This window comes from Gadus macrocephalus, chromosome 1, assembly GCF_031168955.1.
Source record: "Gadus macrocephalus chromosome 1, ASM3116895v1".
Taxonomy (NCBI): Eukaryota; Metazoa; Chordata; class Actinopteri; order Gadiformes; family Gadidae; genus Gadus; species Gadus macrocephalus.
The window spans coordinates 14,727,611-14,749,047 of NC_082382.1; the positions used below are offsets into that span (position 1 = coordinate 14,727,611).

The 21,437-nt window shown below is 45.5% G+C and overlaps 1 protein-coding gene across 2 annotated transcripts; it reads left to right on the top strand.

Moving 5' to 3' along the window:
* Positions 1 to 6,838: 6,838 nt before the first annotated feature.
* Positions 6,839 to 19,632, top strand: kcna10a (potassium voltage-gated channel, shaker-related subfamily, member 10a). Of its 2 annotated transcripts, none has more exons than XM_060048211.1 (2): positions 6,839 to 7,440; positions 16,890 to 19,632. In XM_060048211.1, the coding sequence occupies exon 2, from the start codon at positions 17,071 to 17,073 to the stop codon at positions 18,799 to 18,801; it is 1,731 nt and encodes a 576-aa protein (XP_059904194.1). In that variant the 5' UTR covers positions 6,839 to 7,440; positions 16,890 to 17,070; the 3' UTR covers positions 18,802 to 19,632. The 2 variants fall into 2 exon arrangements, with proteins under 2 accessions (XP_059904194.1, XP_059904203.1); XM_060048220.1 differs by lacking the exon at positions 6,839 to 7,440 and adding an exon at positions 11,777 to 12,330.
* The last annotated feature ends 1,805 nt before the right edge of the window (positions 19,633 to 21,437 follow it).

Sequence of the window (21,437 nt, forward strand, 5' to 3'; positions counted from 1 at the left end):
GTCCTGCAAATGCACACACACACACACACACACTCAAAAAACAATATATCTGTACAGACACACACAACAACAACAACAACACACCCACACACACACACACAAACCGGACAATACCATAGCAACTGCAGGTGCTTTCTGTCGATCTCGTTGACTTCGCTCTGCGGTCGACACACAGAACGCTGACTTTCCATGGAACACAAAAGCCACAAACTGAATGGACCACAATCTACTGCCAGTGGCGGTAGCCGTGTTAACTATGTATCTGAGCGTTACAGCTGCTTTTTAATGATGTCTTAAAATGCCTAAAAAGCTTCAGCTTTAACAATAAGCTTCTGCCATGTACAGATTCCTATGTAGCAGGGAATTAAAATGTGTGCTTCGTAAATGTATACAAGGAAATACAACCTATTAACGTAGGTCAATTATACCCTAGGATCTATATGCCTCCCCCAAGCACAAAGAAATATACAGAATTATATCCATGAGAAAATCCCCAAGGGGTTTATGATTTTTGTTTAAAATCTGCCTGCTTATGTTGTCTTTGCAAATACAATATAACAACGCTGTTTTTATTTGAAATTTTGATGTTGCAATTTTGCTTACTGAATGTCATGGTTCACCTTGGAGCCTCATGCAGTGCAAGTGCTGAGATCACACAAACACACACGCACACACACACACGCGCACACACACATGCACACGCAAACACACACATGCACACGCAAACACACACACATAAACCCACGCACAATTACAGACACCCACACATACAAAATAATGTATGCTTGCTCATGCACACCACACACACTCGGCTCCATTAATGTGCCATGGTGTGTAGTCATGGCTATATCCTCAGATGTCTGTATAAAGCCTGTGTTTTCTACCATTGTAACAAAAATAGAAGTAAAAAATATAAATAAAAATACATTACCATTGTTATGATGAAATGCATCCACGGATGTGGATTATTGTCATGCACTTTACAAGGACTATAATGGAATAATGCCCTTTTGGAGAGAGAAACTATGGAGTGACTGGACACAAGAAGCATATATCATCCTCCCAAATGAATATAACTGTTAAAAGTGAGTGTTATATGATGGTCTTGATGATGACAACACTAATAATTATATCATTATGGTAACCTCAAACCACTGTTGTGTGTCTTTTTCTCATGTCAATTTGTGATTGTTGTCTGACCCACACTGGTAAAAGCACCTTAAGAAACTATATTTGAAAAGAAAAGCTTGTTATGTTTAACCTGAGCTTGAATTGATTCTAACGCTAACTAGCAAACTTTTTTTGTTTTGATTTAAAATATCTTCTGTAGATTGTAGTAGCACAATAATCCATGTTCATCTCATTCTAAACCCAGCCTTGTGTTAAAAAGATCATTACCCGCTGGGTCTCTCATTGCACACGCTAGAGATGGTGGCGTGGTTCTCCTCAGCAACAATAACGCAGAAAGAGCAGTAACAGGTTTCTCCCATTCATGGTGCTCTCAAGTCCAGCACTAGCAGAGGAGCGGAAGAGCCAACCTCAAAGTGCCTGTGCGACGCGCCATAAAAGCATGAGGCCAGCGAGGCTAAGAAGCTCTTCCTGCGGCCAGCTGTTCTCCTCCTGTCCATTACAGGGGAGGCGGTGGTCAGTTTGGATACAGTTTGAGTGTAGAGAGAAGCAGTCGGGGTCCGACAAATTGAAACAAACTGCTGTCCTCTGTGGTTCCTTGGGTCTATATATAACACACTGATGGGTGCGTGTTTTTGGGGCTGGTGGGTGCAGCAGGTGAAGAAGCGTTCTCAATCTGTTTGCATGAGAGCTAGAGATAATGGAACTAGTATCGAAGTCAGGTGTCGTCAGATGTCTCCTTTTATACTCAGCTTATGCTCTTGTTGGCCCTGTACCTGCTCAGGATCAAACCACCTCTGTTTCTCCATCCTGTGTCCTGATTATAGGCCTATCCCACCTTTCATTCCCCTTTTACATTTGTTTTTCCTATACCCATCTCCCTTTCGCTCCCTGGGCACCGTCTCCCCAACCACCACCACCTCTTCCACCATCCCTCTCCTAATGCAGGCTAGGTGATTTAATTCCTTTCCTGGACATTTATTAGCAGTGTAATGCTCCCTCTGGCTGCTCCGGCCCTCCTGTGTTCCGGTATAACCTAGAAGCACCGGCCAGAGGGGCAGCCTCCCAGACCAACTGATGGATATTGATCCACTGATTGCAGTTTGATTATTAGGCCGGTGTTGAAAGGGGGGGCATTACTTGAGTTCTTTCCAATATGGAAACTTCACTGAAAGTGCCGGCCGGCAAGCCAGCCAGTCAGCCAATATGCCAGCAAGTCAGACACATATAAAGAGGGAGAAGTAGACATGCAGGCGGTCCAGCATGGTTATGAGCTCACAGTTCAGTGGCTTTGGCACCGAACTACCTTCACTTATGTCTTTCTAGGGAGAAGGGGGTATTGAGGTTGCCTGTATCTTACTGAAATGTAAACCTCGACAAGGAGGGCAACAATATTTTAAATGAAATAAATATTTTCATCTCTGCAACTTAAATTGAATTGACTATAGATCTCTTAACTGTATGGCCTTAAGAAGTCCCTCAATGCTCTTTGTTCAAAATTGCAATATATTATTTACGTTTTGTCTACTACTTTCTTATATTAGGCTTATTATTGTGATAGACGGGTTCCCATATATCTGATGTATGTGTGTGTGTGTGTGTGTGTGTGTGTGTGTGTGTGTGTGTGTGTGTGTGTGTGTGTGTGTTTGTGTGTGTGTGTGTGTGTGTGTGTGTGTGTGTGTGTGTGTGTGTGTGTGTGTGTGTGGGTGTGTGTGTGTTTGTGTGTGTGCGTGCGTGCGTGTGTGTGTGTGTGTGTGTGTGTGTGTGTGTGTGTGTGTGTGTGTGTGTGTGTGTGTGTGTGTGTGTGTTTGTGTGTGTGTGTGTGTGTGTGTGTGTGTGTGTGTGTGTGTGTGTGTGTGTGTGTGTGTGTGTGTGTGTGTGTGTCTGTGTGGGTGGCTGCACGGCTGCAGATTTAGCCTCCCACTGCAGTGGGATGATTTACATGCCAATACAGTCGCAGGTTAAAAACCTGTCACCTACAACTTTATTTATGTCAACCCGCATTGACATAGAGTGGGCACACAATTGTTAATCTCTCTACCACACCCACAGTGCATGTGTGTGTCTGTGAGTATGTCTGTGTCCATGTCTGTTTTGTACGTGCGCATGTGTGTGTGTGTGTTTGTTTGTTAGAGTGTAAGTGTATGTGTGCGTACAAGGAGAGAATAGGAGCATTATTTGTCCAGGTTGAGGCAAGATTGGGGGTAAAGCCTATTTCCGTGTGGAACAGGAGGGTGAGTAGAAGAAGAGAGGAGGAAAGAGAGGACAGAATGGACAGTAAAGAGGTCTGTAAGAGAGAGCGGGGGATTGAAGGAGGAAAATTACACCACTGTGGACTCCCAGACTGCCAACTGTGATTTACGGCATGAGGCTGCGTACAGCGCAGTGCCCTCCATCACACACCTTTACTTACAGACTAGCCAGACGGTTACAGGGACCCCCTCCCAATCCCCCCGGCCCCGTTTGTGTGGAGTGGCCCCTGTAATGGGAGGTAAAAGAGAAACCTTTTGGAAAGGAAACCGTGCGATGAAAAAAAAAAATCCATCTGCGCCGATATGAAGTGTTTATCTGAGAAAGCACAAAACAACATGAATATGTTCAAATGTACTGGAACTGTGTGGGGGTGGCCATATATGTGGACAGTACAGTATTTGGAAATTAAATGTAGGATAATAGATATTTTCCCTTTTGGGATTAATAAAGTGCATCTTATCTAACTATACTAGCTGTCAACTGTCATTTGATCACATGCGTTTTATATTCCTCCTGAAGTTCTTCAACTTCAATTGTACACATGAGCACAATTTATTTAACCTGTTTTAGTTTCAACAATAATAATACACGGCAATAGTAAAAAGTACCGGTTGAACTAGTATAGTTGTAGCAGAAACAAGTTTCTGATGCAGTAGGTTGCCTGTCACCTGTTAACGATCCTTGACTATCCTATTATCCGTGGAGTAATGCAATCAAACTATTTGGAAGGGCATTAGAGGACTCAAAGCAGAACACAAAACACACATGCACACGCACACAGACACACACACACACACACACACATACACACACACACGCACACACACACACATACACACACACACGCACACACACACACACACGCACAATCACGTGCACACACACACTCTGACAAGGGCAGAGAGAGACAGAACTAAATAGATTATGTGTCAGTGTGATCGTTATTGTCTAAAGGTCCTGCCTTGTTATGTCTCTCAGCCAGAAGAGCAGGGCATCCCATTGTCGGGGCGGAGGTCGTCCGTCGTGAACGCCCCGGTGCGTTCATGTACAAGCGACTGTGTGTATCTGGTAAACAGGCAGATCACGAGTGTGTAATAAAGGTATGCATCTCGGCTTGTTCATCCATAGAAAACCCCCAAAAAGGCACAGCTCTCCATCAGACGGGTTCTGTTGGTGAGTGGACGTTTACCAGCAGCAGCATCAGGCTGTTAATCCGGGAAACCTCTTAAGTGGCGGGAAACCTCTTAAGTCATGTCACCGGCGTAAGTCACCGGCTCCCCTCGGGCCGCCTTGGACCCGCTCAGGAGAGCAACAGAAAGCAGTACACCTCATTGATCCTGAATAAAAGATCACTGCTTTGGATCGGCGCTGGGCATTGATGGTTGTGATGGGCATGATGAAGGACTTTTGTGGTATAGTCTCTCAGTCTGAGAGGTGGATTACAGGAGGGACGGGGCACCTGCACGCTGCTAGTTGTTTGTCTGCGTAAGCTTCTGTGTGTGTCTCCTTGTTTTCCTTGGATTCATCTGAAACGAGTCATAACGTTTAGGGAAAAAAAGGAAAAAAATGCAATTATTAACAGACCCCCCCCTCCTCCTCCCACACACCTCTTTACCTCAGTCACGCATCGCTCCCAGACAGGATATGGGGTCTTAAAATATCTCCAGCTCATCCATAATTCATGAGCCTCCAGAATGATGCCTCGCTCTACATTTCTTTGGACGTCCTTCGATCCTCTCAGGCTAGGCTCTCTATACCTGCTATTAATCCCCTGCTTTCCACTGTGTTGCTTGATCTGGTTTAGGCTATATTTACCACACAACGCACAGGGACATACACACACACACACACACATACACACACACACACACACACACACACACACACACACACACACACACACACACACACACACACACACACACACACACACACACACACACACACACACACACACACACACACACTGGCACATACACTTTAATGCACACATGCACTTCACACATACACAGACGCATGCAATTCACACACACACACACACATACACATGTGCCGTTCACACATACACACACACACACACACACACACACACACACACACACACAAACACACATACACACACGCACACACATACACACACACACAAACAGAACACTCACAGGAATTCACGAACATACTTAATATACACACCCAAATATCGTCGATCATACTCACAAGTATGCTGCGCCCCACATACACACATACAGAAATAGTCACGTACACATTCGCACACACACCCACACACAGATGCACGCACACACACACACACACACACACACACACACACACACACTCACGCACACGTGAGGTGAATCCTGGTGCCTCTTATGCTCCATGAGTGGATGGCTTAATAGGGGGCTGATTGTAGAGCATTATCAGTCAATGGATACTTAGCTTTGCTAACGTCTCTTGTGCTCAAGGGTTTATACCGTCTCTGATTCGGTGTGCTCATCATCGACCTCAGTTCAAACCGGCTGAAACCAGGCGTATTAACCGTCGGCTGACAGTAAAAGTGGTTCCCGGGTGGGGTGGAACCCGGGTCAGGATTCCCGTGTCCTTCGTCATTCACAAGTTGGTGTCTTCTGTCAGCTGTTTTCCAGCCATGAATTACTACCACCTGCTATGAAAGTAATCACTTAAAGTGGTATATTACATATATCACAGTGAGTTGTATCATATAATAATACAATAAGGTAGTAGAGCAAACAATTTCATAATGAAACGAAGAGCGAAGGATAACAAACAACCTAAAAATGGGCAAGCTAATGTTCCAGCTTCAGAAAACCCTTCTCCTTCAACCCCCAAACCCTCAGCCCCTTCACTTTCCCTCCCCTCTTTCGTCTCCCCAGAGACATAATGGTCCCGTGCTACTACTTCTGTTAGGCCTTTGAGAGACTTGGGTAGGAGATGATTTGTACGATTTAACAAATCAACTGGTATGTCATCAAAAGAAAAATGCCAAATAAATGTATTCACTTTGTCTGTGTAAATATAAGTGCAGTTCCACTACAAGCCTGTAGGGGGAAACCCACTACTAAGAACCTAAGCACGTTATCCTCTGTTGCGCGCATCACGCATGGACTTATTAAAGACCATAGCAGTCTACAATGAACTACAGGGGTCAGTGTGGAGTCAAACACACTGCCACTCATATATGCACGATCGTTTAATTGGAAAACGAGGATCTAATGTCTGGCGATTGATTTGGTTAATTGCAAGAAAGTGTTGTTTGATAGCAATGGTTCAGGATACCGATCTAACAACAACTTGGATCAATACAATGCAGGCTAAGTGTATAAAGTAAAATGTTGCCATAATTGGTTTTAAAGTCTCTCTTGTAAATCGAGGTTATAGAGAGGCCTTCAATTCACGAAAAAAAGCAAAAAGCAACATCTTGGGTTGGGGAGTAACAAATCCCTAATCTCTATCACTTCATCTCTCGCTCTCTCCCTCTCGCTCTCCCGCCCGCTCTCTAGCTCCCCCGCTCTCTCTCTCTCTCTCTCTCTCTCTCTCTCTCTCTCTCTCTCTCTCTCTCTCTCTCTCTCTCTCTCTCTCTCTCTCTCTCTCTCTCTCTCTCTCTCTCTCTCTCTCTCTCTCTCTCTCTCTCTCTCTCTCTCTCTCTCTCTCTCTCTCTCTCTCTCTCTCTCTCTCTCTCTCTCTCTCTCTCTCTCTCTCTCTCTCTCTCTCTCTCTCTCTCTCTCTCTCTCTCTCTCTCTCTCTCTCTCTCCCGCTCTATCTCGTGCGGGGCAACACAGTTTTGGAGGACGAAACAAACAGATTTTTGGGAAATTGGCCAAATTGAGCAGGGCCATGTTGTTATATCACGCTCACATCTGTCTCGTGGGCGATTAGGCGGGATACTTTCCGGATGTGCCGTCTGTCCACGCGGTAAACCCAAAGGTGATGCGCTGTCCGTGCACGGTTACCATGCCTCCACCGAGGTCCGCAGTGGGAAAACTTTCGTGATCGATGCCAGGAAGTTTGAGGAGCCGAGGGGGAACTATTGACACAACGTCGAAGGTAGGCGGCGTTTTCCTTTTCCTCTAAACTACTCCAGGGCAGGAGCGCGTGGATCACCTTGCGTCTTTTTCTGTGACCAGCTGTTGCGCCGCCGATATAAAGCGGAGGCCTGTCGTTAGCGCTGAGTGGGCTAGTGCTGTCTTTACTCTGGGTAACTTCTCGGTCGACAGGTGGAAGAGACGCAACCCAAGCTGTTAAATCATTTTTCTTATAACCTCAAAATGTGGGTGTTTAAGCGCTGCCGTTTTGCTATTTTAGGTAAAAATATTTGTATATTCCAGAATTACAAGACTCAATTACGCTGACTCAATGTGCATTTTGAACTAGATATACATATAATGTGTTGTGCGTGTGCGTGTGCGTGTGTCCACTTGTTTTGATAGTTTATGATTAGTGACATGATATGCCATGAGGAATAAGTGTGGTCATTCACAGCAGATGGCCTTATCTTATCCCGTTGTAGCACAAAGGAAGCATTGTTAACTATAGGCAATCGTTTTGGAAACAAGAGGATTAATCCCTATTTAGATATAGATAGAGATCAATATATCATTACTCTCTCCAATGCCTCATGATGGAAATTATTGTGACATATGTGAATCAATAGGCCTATATTTATCAATTAGTCAGTAGCCCTTTCTTTCTGGGTAAATAGGATCAATGTTTGCTATCTGAACAGATGTTTTTAAGGACCATTCTGCCAATACTTTGATCGTGAGATCTGACCTTATGAACTCATACCTGTCACAATATATTTTGTAGGCAGAACAGACGTAGGTTATTTTGCATTCATGTCTCTGTAAACACAGAATATGTGTGTCAGCTTTTTGTTCGGCCGTGCTGGAGTTTTCCGCCGCCGCCTGAATTGCGAAAAGACGTTGTTGCTCTCAATTTGACCGACTTACCTGCTTATCTGGTCGCAATTTAATTTGACTGCTGGAGTTTGGTGCTCTACCATCGATGTGATTACTTGCTGATCTTCTCTTGGTCCCTGTTCATAGCCTATGCGACGGGTGGCATACAGAATGCGCGCGTGTGTGTGTGTGTGTGTGTGTGTGTGTGTGTGTGTGTGTGTGTGTGTGTGTGTGTGTGTGTGTGTGTGTGTGTGTGTGTGTGTGTGTGTGTGTGTGTGTGTGTGTGTGTGTGGTGCGTGTGTGGGTGCGTGTGCGCACGCAAGTGCGTTAGGCGTGAGTGCTTGCGTGTACGTCATTCGGTACGTGTGTGCGCACACATGCGTGTGGAATGCATGTTTGTGTGTTAGTGTGTGTGTGTGGGCGTGCGTGCGGGTGTGAGTGCATCTTGTCAATGAGCCAGAGGAAGATTTGGTCTCATCTGCCTTCAGACCCTCCTGTCATCCTCACCAATCTCTGAAGCGTTTGTTCTTCCTGTGTATCCCATACACAAACACTGAATGATTTCACATTAGAAATAGGCGTATTCCTCAATGAATACAAATAAAAGACTAATCAGTTATGAGTCAGAGCAATAAGCTATAGCAGTGGTTTTAAATGATCAGTGATCACTTACCTCAAAAAATACTGACAGTGACCTGTAATCCTCCCGCACCCTCCACACCAGTTTTGGGAAATACACACACGCACACACACACACACACACACACACACACACACACACACACACACACAAACCAACAGACCAGACACACACATGTACACACACACACACACACACACACACACACACACACACACACACACACACACACACACACACACACACACACACACACACACACACACACACACACACAGTGACCTGCTTAACCTTTGCAAATTTAAAAGCAATGCCCACTTTGTAGTCTATTAATGGGACTTAGTAGTTGGCATGGCTGGAGGGGATGCATTAACAAATGGAAATGAGGTGATTCATGTGTCATTTGTCAGTCAAAAGATCACATAAGGCCAATGAAGGCGGTCAAAAGTGCATCGAATACATAATAATACATTCTGAATTGCCATCTGCCAAGACAACGTCAAGCACCTGTTTTAAGAATTAGAGTTCACACGCACGCGCACAGTTTATGGGTAAACATATGCATCCGCGCAGAGTATGACTTTGTGTGCGTGATTGTGTGTGTGTGCGTGTGTGCGTGTGTGTGTGTGTGTGTGTGTGTGTGTGTGTGTGTGTGTGTGTGTGTGTGTGTGTGTGTGTGTGTGTGTGTGTGTGTGTGTGTGTGTGTGTGTGTGTGTGTGTGTGTGTGTGTGTGTTTGTGTGTGTGTTTGTTTGTGTGTGCGTGGAAAAGGATGTATATCTGAGTGTGTGTGTTTGTGTGTGTGTGGCTGTGTATGTGTGTTTTGTGTGATGGGTATATATCTGTGACAGCTCACTAACATTTGTGTGGATGTGACGAGAGAGATTCTTCGGCTTTCGGCACTGAGCTGCCCAGCCTGCTTAATCCTCTTAATAGGGTCAGATCGCCCATCCGAAAATACCAACGGGCCCTCACAATACCCTCCCAACATCCCCACCCATGTGGGCAGGGCGCAAAACAAAATACCGTCCCACCATCCCAGAGCCATCTACCCAATATAAGTTGTATTAGCTGTACCCCCTGAGTTACAGAAACATTGAAAAACTATAATGAGTTCAAACACTTCTTCTCTTTCAATAGAAAATGAAACACTTAAACACACACACACACACACGCGCACACACACACACACACACACACACACACACACACACACACACACACACACACACACACACACACACACACACAACGCACATCCACATTGCTCCACTGGACAAGGAATTATCTGGCACTCTACGCACTCAATCTTGCTGTAATGAATAATATTTATAAGAGGGGTTTTTATTTGTATTTATTTCAGGCCATTTGGGATAGGGAAAGGCAAGCTATTCTGATGCATCGAGTTATTTTTGGAATTGTGGTTTATTCTTGGAAGGATAGAGAAATGAGTTAAAAGAGGGATGGGTTAGAGGAAATCTTTATTTCTCTCTTTCTCTGGCTGTCTCTCTTTCCATGTCTCTGTCTCTGTCACTGTCTCTCTCTCTCTCTCTCTCTCTCTCTCTCTCTCTCTCTCTCTCTCTCTCTCTCTCTCTCTCTCTCTCTCTCTCTCTCCCTTCTGATATCACAGACAGACTAATGATTTAAATCTATTCTAAGAATAACTGGCAAACTCCTACCACCTTACATTTGAATGGTATTTTGTTCTTTATAAAACTATTCTGCATGACATTATATCTTTGTACAAAAACACTGGAAAATATTTTGATTATTTAAAAAGATTGCTCCAGATGCTCGAAGCTTATAGCTGCTGGATATGATACGCTTGACTTGCAGCTCATCTATCGCCTGCCAGTCTGAACATCTGTCCATGTTTACAGAGTGTTTTGAAACCAAAGGGATTACCCTAAGGTTCTAATAATTCAAACCGTGATGCCCATATCGCTGGTGTTAGCTAAAGTGTCTCTTAACCATACTGTTACCTTATGGCCTTTGTCTCCTCATGATCCCCTGTCTATAAATAGCACAATGCAGCACAGAAAAAAGGTATAGGGGCCACTAAGGCTGGCTGCCCCCTAGTTACCAACATTCATAAACACCAAAACCACTGGTGTGCAGCTGTCTCTATCCTGGGCTGGACCCTCTCCTAAAAGGCATGATTTAACTCACAAACAATAGTACTTTTACAAAACAAATCTTCCTTTGATCTAATAATTAACCATGAATTGATGAATAGACACATGAGTAGAGAGGTCTCTCTGCACTTGTCATCTTTTCTACTTTCATTTCGCTGTAGGATACCAGCCCAGACAACATATTCATGGCAAGAAAAAATAACGAGAGGTAAAAACTACGGTTATTAATAAAAATGAAATATTTTCATCGATTTGAACAATAATAGTAATAGAGACTATTCATTCTCAAATCACATTTATGATACTGCCCTTCTCTCAAGTAGACGTGAAAAGGTCTAAATCACAAGAAGCGATCAGCGAGTCAGACTAAAGGGAAAACCTGTGTGTGTTTGGGGTCAAGCAGTCTGGGGAGATCTAAGGAGGTACGTTTTCTGTTCCCGTCTGAGAGGCCTTGAGTGGATTGTTAAATATCAGATCACTGAGATTAGAAGTTATGCACACACAGTCACACACACATACACGGACATACACACGCACACGCACACATACACAAACCACACACACACATATACACACACACACACAAACACACCCTGTAATCATTTAATTTGATCGTCACGGCCACTAATGCAAATTCAATTTCACATTTGGTAATTGTGACTTAAAAAACTAAAAATAAGTTAGTTTGAAATGTTGTGAATAAATTTTGTGCATGTGTGTGTTTATGTGTGTGTGTGTGTGTGTGTGTGTGTGTGTGTGTGTGTGTGTGTGTGTGTGTGTGCGTGTGTGTGTGTGTGTGTGTGTGTGTGTGTGTGTGTGTGTGTGTGTGTGTGTGTGTGTGTGTGTGTGTGTGAGAGAGAGTTTATGTGTGTATGTGTGTGTGTGTGTGTGTGTGTGTGTGTGTGTGTGTGTGTGTGTGTGTGTGTGCATGAGCTTGTGTGCAGTGCACATACTTGCTCAGTGTGCATTAGTGAATGTCTGTTTGCTCTGTGCATGTGTTTGTTCTGATACATGGGTACGTGTGTGTGTGTGTGAGTGGGTGTAGGTGTGTATTCCTGTGGCCTTTGCCACAGCTCTGGTTTCTCACCAGCATAGGGTTACTCAATGGAGTGTGAATTAGCCATTCTGATCCCAAATGACGAAGCAGCAGCAGAAGGGAGCAGGACAAGACGACTACTGTTGGAGTGTGGACCCTCTCTTCTATGCCTCTCTCCTGCTCACCCGGCCTCTTACTTTCTGCTGGTTTTAAGGGCTTTAAGGAAGGTGAGCTGGCGGTGTCAGTGTGTGTGCGTGTGTGTGTGTGCATGTGTGTGTGTGTGTCTGTGTGTGTGTGTTTGGGTTTGTGTGTGAGTGTTTGTTTGCTTATGTGTGTGTGTGACGTATGTGTGTGTTTTTGTGTGTGTTTTTTTGTGTGTGTTTGTGTGTGTTTGTGTTTGTGCCTATATATGTGTAGACATGACATGTATATATGCAGTGTGAAAATGTGAATTTGTTCACACATGTGTGTTTCCCCCAGTAAATGTCTTAGTCAAGGTGGTCAAGGAGCGGGGGGGGGGTCTCCGTTTCAATTCAATTTCAAAAAGCTTTATGGCACGACCATTGTTGTGAACAGTATTACAGATGCATTATTGATCTTTATTTTTGACACCTGATGGAAGTATGTTTTCTTTCCCTACGAGAGTTTTCTACTTTGTTAATGCATAATAATTAAAATTATAAAAATTATATATATTTTTTTTTATATACATTGGTAGTCAAGGCGGGGCCCTATTGTTGTTAAGGCGGTTGCTTAACAACACAGTGCTGGGGGAAACACTGCATGTAATTTGGGTATATAGTGGATGTTTTGCATGCTTATTAGGCATACATTGAAGGAGGGAGACAGAAACAAGTGTTTGTAGAAGCAGAATTGATGATTAGTAAAATCAAAGGGAAGGGAAATCAATGTTTATCTGAACATACCGCCCGACCAAGTCTATCTTCAATATTCATCCTTCTGATTATTAATAATGTCAATTTAAATTGGGAATACTTCAGAAAATCAAAAAGTGTCTTATTGTCGGTACAGATGTGCCCTTTCTCTGACGTTAGTCAGGGAAAGGGCACATCGGTCGGAATTAGATGTGACCACACAAAGATAAATTTCAGTTATTGAAAGAACAATGATATTAGCTGACGATGCTATTTTAACTCCGCACTTGCAGAGGAAGGGTTGTCCCATTATTGAACATTGATGAGCGTAGTGGTTGGTGATGCAGCCGGGATGCAGCATAGATTGCTTAGACTGTAATAATGTCATTTTTTTCTATGAACAGGATAATCTTTACCCACATTATTTTTGCGATGTCAAGGAAACATTTTGTCAATGTGGTATTTGCCGTTGGAACATCGTCTCATGCTTGTTCGCCATTATACCCAGACTATTCATCCAATGACACCATGCCTGTACGTATCGTTCTCCATCCATCCAGCCAACCGCCACCCAAGCATCCCTTATCTGTCGCTCTTTCTCCCAAACCCGCCAACCACCCAGCCCACCCGGCCCACCTGGCCCACCCGGCGCTTGCTTCCAAGCGGCGCTGGCTTCCACCCGGCACAGGCTTCCACATCCTTCGTTCCGCGAATTGTCCCTTCATCCTTCCCTCCCCACACTTTTCCCTCATCACTCTCCCCTCCCCTTTCCCTCTCTTTCCCCCAGCACACTGGTGTACTGGCGGTTTAGGTGACATATTGTGATCCACGGGAATATTTGATTGAGTATTTGCATCTATCGGCATTCACACAACACACAGAAAGGCTGAGTAGAACTTGGAAAAACCTGGTGTATGTGTGAACAGATCTGGGGCTTTGTGTGTATTGGTCGTTTTTATCTGAGGTCACGAGGGGAAATGCTGTGGGGAGGAGCGGGGCAGTTTCACTGTCAGCCCTGTGTCTGGTGGAGTCCAGGCCTCAGTAAATTATGCGCTAATGTATGCACAGCCCCAGTGAACCCGTGATACCTTCCCTTCCTTTTCCAGGCTGGAACTGGATCATTGGGTCACATGGGGCCTATTTGTTTCTTTCTTGCAAAAGAGTGTGTGTGTGTGTGTGTGTGTATGTATGTGTGTGTGTGTGTGTGTGTGTGTGTGTGTGTGCGTGCGTGCGTGCGTGCGTGCGTGCGTGCGTGCGTGCGTGCGTGCGTGCGTGCGTGCGTGCAAGCGTGAGTGCGTGTGTGTGATGTTTGTGTATTCGAGTGGGTGTTCGTGCCAAATCCTGTTTCAAATGTTGAGATATTTAATAGCAACAACATTTCCAGGTCACTGTTTTCAGATTACAGTTTGCCGTATCAATGTCTTGCGAACTGATACATGTCATCAATCAATGAATTTCTGATGACCATTTTAACTGAAAAGCTATAGAGCAGACACACAGTGAAGCTGTACGTGAAGCTATATGTGATGTATTGTAATGTAGCTGCTCCTCATGGGTGGGTTCCATTACTGCCTGGGGACTTGAACCCATCTCCCTAATGGGGGTTTCAGTGTTTCCCAGTACTCGAGTGTTTCTTCGGCAGGAGCCTCCAGTTACATGAGCAGCGTTAAGATAATAGAAGACATTTAGTTGAAGCTTTATTTCGGTCAATAGATGGTGAGTGTGTACATGTAACACGACTCAGTTCTCATTAACGTGTAGCACCGTTACCACTTTCATCCATAGCGACTTTTACGGGTTACGTTTTATACACATGTCCTAATGAGCCGTGTTCTGTTTCATGTAGGCTCCGCCATCCGGGCTTCGCAGTACAGGCTTTTCCTGTGCGGTCATTCGCGTGCACTGAATATTTCAGCAACGCACCCATTAACGTGGGCACCACCGTCATTCCCCACGTCACTGTGTATATAATGCGGCACACAGCAGCGCTCGTCCTCCCTTTTCTATTACTTTGACCACCGTGGCCCCTCAACGGCCCCGCCAAGGCCCCGGCCGTGGCGCGCCCCGCCCCCGCTGATCGATCAGATTGGTCTTATTTCGAGCGATGAGATTGGTCGAAAAATTACATTTATTTTGAACGATCTGATTGGTAAAAACAAATGTTACCAATCAGGTCGCTCTGAATAAATTTAATTTTTCTACCAATCAGATCGTTTAACTAGCTATTTTTTTCAACCATTCAGATCGCTCCACGATAGGGATTCAAGCTTTGTTTTATCAAAGATTGTTAATTGGTTGATGTTGAAGGCCTTTAAATACACATCCAGTATTGGACCTGGTGCACTGAAAATCATTTCAACGTTTTCGGACATGTTGTATTATTCTGTTATGGCCGTTTTATATGGCTGTTTTTCGCACGCTCTGTCCCCATGTGTAGTGAAAAAACGGTTCGATTAACGCCGATGTAGTCGCATCTGTGTTAGCCGTTTACCGATTCGTATCAGTGAATCGTCGCACCCCTAAAATATATATTTTATATAAATTATCGAAAGAGATAAAGTCTGTGTGACTAAAGGGCAGTACAGCTATACACAGCTTTGCTGCCCGATGTGTAGGGAGGCACTCTCCTTCGCCCTCCCTTCTGCCTTGGGGCTCTGGGTCTGCGTTTGGACAGCGTATTATAGCCCGGGTTTTTCCGCCTCCGTGTGGCGTTCCCCTGGGCTTCATGAGCGGGCTGGGGACTCGTCCAGTGTACCAGTCTCCTTGACCCTGACTTTTCCCCGCTTTCTCCCTGCAGTCTTATGGCTGTAAGTAGAAGGCGGAGCTGCCCGTTACGCTGGCTGTACAGTCCTCTGTTGCTCAGTTGCCTAGGTCCGCCCCTGCAGTGGTTTCTCCACTTGTAGACAAACAATTCCCTCACACACGGTGTGAAGGCGGTGGGAACCAGACAGCTCGTCTCCCTGGGGCTTTGCCTAGCGAGGCTCTTTGGACCTGTTGGGTGCTCCCCAGCTCTCACTGGAGCGTGACCACCGTGTCTGTTGTGCACCTGTCGGCGCTGATGAAAGCCGCCTACCCCATGGTTCCCCTGGGTCTGCTCTTTATGTGCAGAGGTGGCTTGCTTGCCAGAGGTTGGATCCCAGGCGACACAAGCTCAGGGTACACAAGCCAGAGCTTCTTTGTTGCTTTGTTAAGCCGATATAGCTGCTCTTTTCATTGTTACGCCTGCCAGTGGGTTTTCATGGATTCTATAAAATAAGGGTTGAGTCAGAGGTTACCGACTCACTCTATTCTTCTGGATCATTGCTTTGCGTGTTCCTCTGAGAAAATAGAATTTAATTGTATGTTTTGCACATCTACTGCTTATTGAGTCTGATGTACCCTGTGACGTAGGTCTTTGTGACTTGGGTCCAGCCGGAGTAAATTGATCGGGCTCCGTTTACAGCTTCCCCTTAGCCCAAAGGGCGAAGGCTCGACGGCGTAGCCTACATATAATACAACAATAGTTCTATAATAACATAACTATCATCATTGGGGTTCGAACATGTACTCTTTTAGATGAGAGTCCCTTTAGTTCCAACATCTGAAGCACTATACTGTCCTGCCCCCATATTAGATGCAGTACTGAAAGAGACTTATCAATAAAAGCGTTGAATGGGAGTGAATGAATGACGTGGGCAGATCAACTGAATGCCCTTATTGCTCAATTGTCTTATTGCGCTGTACTGTAAACTACTGTACTCTCCCAGTACCTTTGGTTGCTTGCTTCCCATTGGTATTGCCTTTACCTGGGTGTCTACAATTGGCTTTCAGGTAGAACTACACTCGAGGAATAAGAGTTGGCCATGCATATCATTTCTCACATAACTTATTCTCTCTCATTGTGTACTATTGTGTTTTTTTCCGTTCTGCAGGTGGGAGGAGGAGGACCAGGCTGTGGAAGCAGGGCCGCTGTGTTTGTCCTTGTGAGTCCTGCTGTGGGCTGGCTATTTCCGTTCCTGATCCAGGCCACTGAGCTGGACATCCCTCCTGTACAGTTCTGTGTGTGCCTCTCCGCCTGGGGCCCCAGGGCCTTGATCTGGAGACACCACAGCCATGGAGGTGGCTCTGGTCGACTTGGAGGGCCTGGACGACGTGGACAGCAGCCTGGAGGATGAGCTGGAGAGCTACGCAGACGAGACCACCGCTCTCACGGTGGACATGCCACCGGAGCGGAGCAGCCCGACGAGGGACCATCCCTTCCTGGCGCCTCAACTCGCCTCCACACCCTCCCACTTCAGCACCTTGCCCCCCAGCATATGGGGGTCTTCAGCCTCAATGGCCGGCCTACAGGCACAGACACTGGCCGTACCCCAGTCCCCGAAGACGAATACGGGGAGCAGACGGGGGCGCACAAGCTGTGCCAGCATGATCTCCAACTGGAAGTTGTTGCTAAGCAGCGAGTCCACCAAGGAGAGTGAGACCATATACAGCCGCCTAGCGAAGGAGTGCTGCGAGGATCTGTTTGTTGATAAGCGTGGTCTTGACGACGGCGACCAGAAGGTTATAATAAATATTGCCGGTCTTCGATTCGAGACTCAGCTCAAAACATTGGACCAGTTCCCCGACACGCTCCTGGGGGACCCGACGAAGAGGATGGATTACTTTGACCCGATGAGGAACGAGTACTTTTTCGACCGGAACAGGCCAAGCTTCGACGGGATCTTGTATTACTACCAGTCGGGGGGTAAGATCCGGCGTCCAGCCAACGTTCCTCTTGACGTGTTTACAGATGAGATGATCTTCTATGAGTTGGGCAGTGAGGCCATGGAGCAGTTCCGAGAAGACGAGGGCTTCATAAAGGACACAGAGATCCCGCTGCCAACCAACGAAATCCATCGGCAGTTCTGGCTGCTGTTTGAGTACCCGGAGAGCTCCAACGCAGCACGGGGCGTCGCGCTCGTCTCGGTCTTCGTCATCGTCATCTCCATCATCATCTTCTGCCTGGAGACTCTGCCAGAGTTCAGAGAAGAGTCGGACATGCTCATTCCCAGCGGGCTGAAGCCTCTCAACCAATCCGCGGGCGCGCAGCCACCCAAGCCCCCAACCTTCTCAGATCCCTTCTTCATCATCGAGACGGCCTGCATCGTTTGGTTCTTCTTCGAGCTGTTTGTGCGCTTTTTGGTGTGTCCCAGCAAGAGCGACTTCTTCCACAACCTGATGAACATCATAGACATCGTGTCCATCATCCCCTACTTTGTCACGGTGGTCACGGAGGTGGTGAGCACACCTCAGGAGCACGCATCGGCCAACATGTCTCTGGCCATCCTGCGCATCATCCGTCTGGTCCGGGTGTTCCGCATCTTCAAGCTCTCGCGTCACTCCAAGGGGCTGCAGATTCTGGGGCAGACGCTCAAGGCCAGCATGCGGGAGCTGGGACTTCTCATCTTCTTCCTCTTCATCGGAGTCATCCTCTTCTCCAGCGCTATCTATTTCGCTGAGGTGGACGAGCCCAATACGCAGTTTGTCAGCATACCAGAGGGGTTTTGGTGGGCGGTTGTCACCATGACCACGGTGGGCTACGGAGACATGTGTCCGATCACCATGGGCGGTAAGATGGTGGGTACCCTGTGCGCCATCGCCGGCGTGCTGACCATCGCCCTGCCCGTGCCCGTCATCGTCTCCAACTTCAACTACTTCTACCACCGCGAAACGGAGGCTGAGGACAAGCTCCCCATGACCACTGCTGTGGAGGAGGCCATGAAGTTGGACATGGAAAACAAACAAGGAAGTAGAACCACGCTGAACAAGTCCAACGGCGTCTGGCAGAATGACATAGGGCAATAAGTGTGGGGGGGGGTTCAAGTTGAAATAACTTGAACATGGCTCAAGGAATAGAGGACACTGATGAAGAATTGAACTGTTTTATGTAGTGCATCAATTCTAATTTATGCTTGATACCATTCTCAACATTATTTAATGGAAACAGAAGAGTTCATTTAATGTCATATTACAGGGTAATTTAAGTTTAGAGTTATTTTTGAACGTGTAACTTGTGCATACAGGACTGTATATTTAGGACTATATAATATGAATAACTCCTTTATCCGTTTTCTTTAGTTTAGATTATTTGTTCACCAAATATCTTACAGCACAATAGTCGAACTGACTCTACGGTATGTACTTTAATTGAGTGCCTTATGTTCTAAATATATAGATTTATATATTTATGTGGAATCCGCCATATGTTAGTTAATCATAGTTCAAAGGCACATAGGCCTGGTATTTTATAAACAATGTAATACTTCCACAGGTTTGAGACAATACTATAATCAAACAATGACTTGAGTATGAAAGAATGTATTGCTCAAACACATTGCAATGTAATATATGAGGATGATGTCTGGTGTTTTGATAACTAAGTTTCTGTGATAATTAGGATGAAGACAGTGTATGGTCTGATGTTTTAGGACAGACCTTTCTCTTATCAATTGCTGCTACCGTGTGAATGTGAGGACAGCCACAGCTCCAGTGATATATTCTCATGAAATGATTACCTGGGCGATGGCCACAGCAGCGTGCAGTTTGTCACTCTTAAAGACCAGTACACTGTATAATTGGATGTGTTTGTTTGTACAGTATGATTCCAGTGCAGTATAAAACATACTGTAAATGCAACATGTTTTGTCATTCCTTTGGTTAATAGTGTGTGTGCGCATGAACGTGTGCGTGCATGCGTGCGTGTGTGTGTGTGTGTGCGTGTTCTTGAATAACCCATCTTGGTGTTTCCTTCAAGGCAAGAAAACCCCTAACCTATTAGCATGTTATATAAGAAGGCATTCTAACGACCTGTCTCTGCTTTCACTGTAATGCAACACACACGCAAACACACACAAACCCACACACACACACACACGCACACACACGCACACGCCAGTGGGTATCCAGAGCCGCATGTGAGAGCACTGTATCGACTGTACCGGGGAGTGCTGAAGAAATCCCCGGTCAGACAATCGTGTCCTGTGCAGTGAGCCCTTGAGACGGCTCACTGCAACACGGACCTTGTAGCGAGATCTCCCACCACCCGACACCCGTCACTCTGGAGCCTCAAACACCTTCACCCCTCACCTTCCTCAACCCCCCCGGGAGAGGAACATCAGGAGCATGTGTCCAAACACTTCCTGCTGAGGTTTATGACATGGATGACGCTCGGGGAGGTCAACTGAGCCGGGTGTCTGGTGGTTTTCTGGTGGAAGACAGACAACCGCGTGGATAGGTTTACGCCGAGACTCTGATTTAGGTTGCAAACGAAATGGATATTCTGGCTCATACACACGCGCACACACACACACACGTACACTTGCACACGCACACATATACGCAGACACACATGCGTCAACAAGCACATACGCACAGACACGCATACGCACAGATACACACAGACACACACACAGGAATCGCCTCGAAAGCATGATGTCACCTATCTCCGTCCAGGACTAATATTCCGGGCGAAGACGAGGCCTGGAGGAGATCTGCTCATTAAACTTGCATGAGTCCATCCATATTTGATAAGCTTATCAATAGTACATTTCATGGTTGGAAGCATTCTGGCACCTTTCCTGGCTTTGTTCCATGTCATGTGTTAGTGTGTGTGTATGTCCGTCTGTTCCTGTGTCTCTCTCTCTGTCTCTGTGAGTGTTTCTTTCTGTCAATATTTATGTCATTACTGAAAGCACTTGTTTGTTTCAGGGGGCATACACTTGTTAACTGCTCTGTGGAAAATGTCCGGAATGAGGAAGATGTTGTTACAGGACATAACTCTGTCTACACCAGTACCAGAGCACATCTGGGCCCCTAGTTTCTGCAGTGTGTTCTGCTCCGATGGTAATAGTCTGCTACTTGTCTGTGGTTTTTCAGATCTTTCGGCATGTTTAATTAGGAGAGAGAGGGACAGTGCACGAGAAGAGAAACGGGATTAAGAAAAGCAAACAACAAATCTTAACTTGCTTTATTTTGCTATATTGCCCCCAAAGTTAGTGCAGTATTTTTAGTTTATTTAATATTTTCTTCTCTGTTTTCTTTATTCTTCGCAAACAAAAACCAAACAATCAATCCTCTCTGTCTCTCACATCAAATGGTTCCATCCTCTGAATTTGAGGTTTTTTTCACCGTTTTCCATGAAATCCTACTTTCTCATTTGTTAAAAATGTAAAGAGTAATGTTTTTTCGAAATTATGTGCTTAGTTTCAAGGAACGTTATTTACAGTTGCATAATCCTGGACTGGGGAGACCATCAGATCTTAGGAGTTCACATTGTGATTCTCTGCAGATCGCTCTGGCCTCGATACCGTTGAAAGACTTTTCCAAACATGGTAAAAGGGAGGAGGGGGGGGGGGCTTTATACCATAAAGCTCTTTAATTAGTAATCACTTTTACATTGAAATCTTACATTGGGCAAGTGTTGAGCCATAAGTGTGGAACAT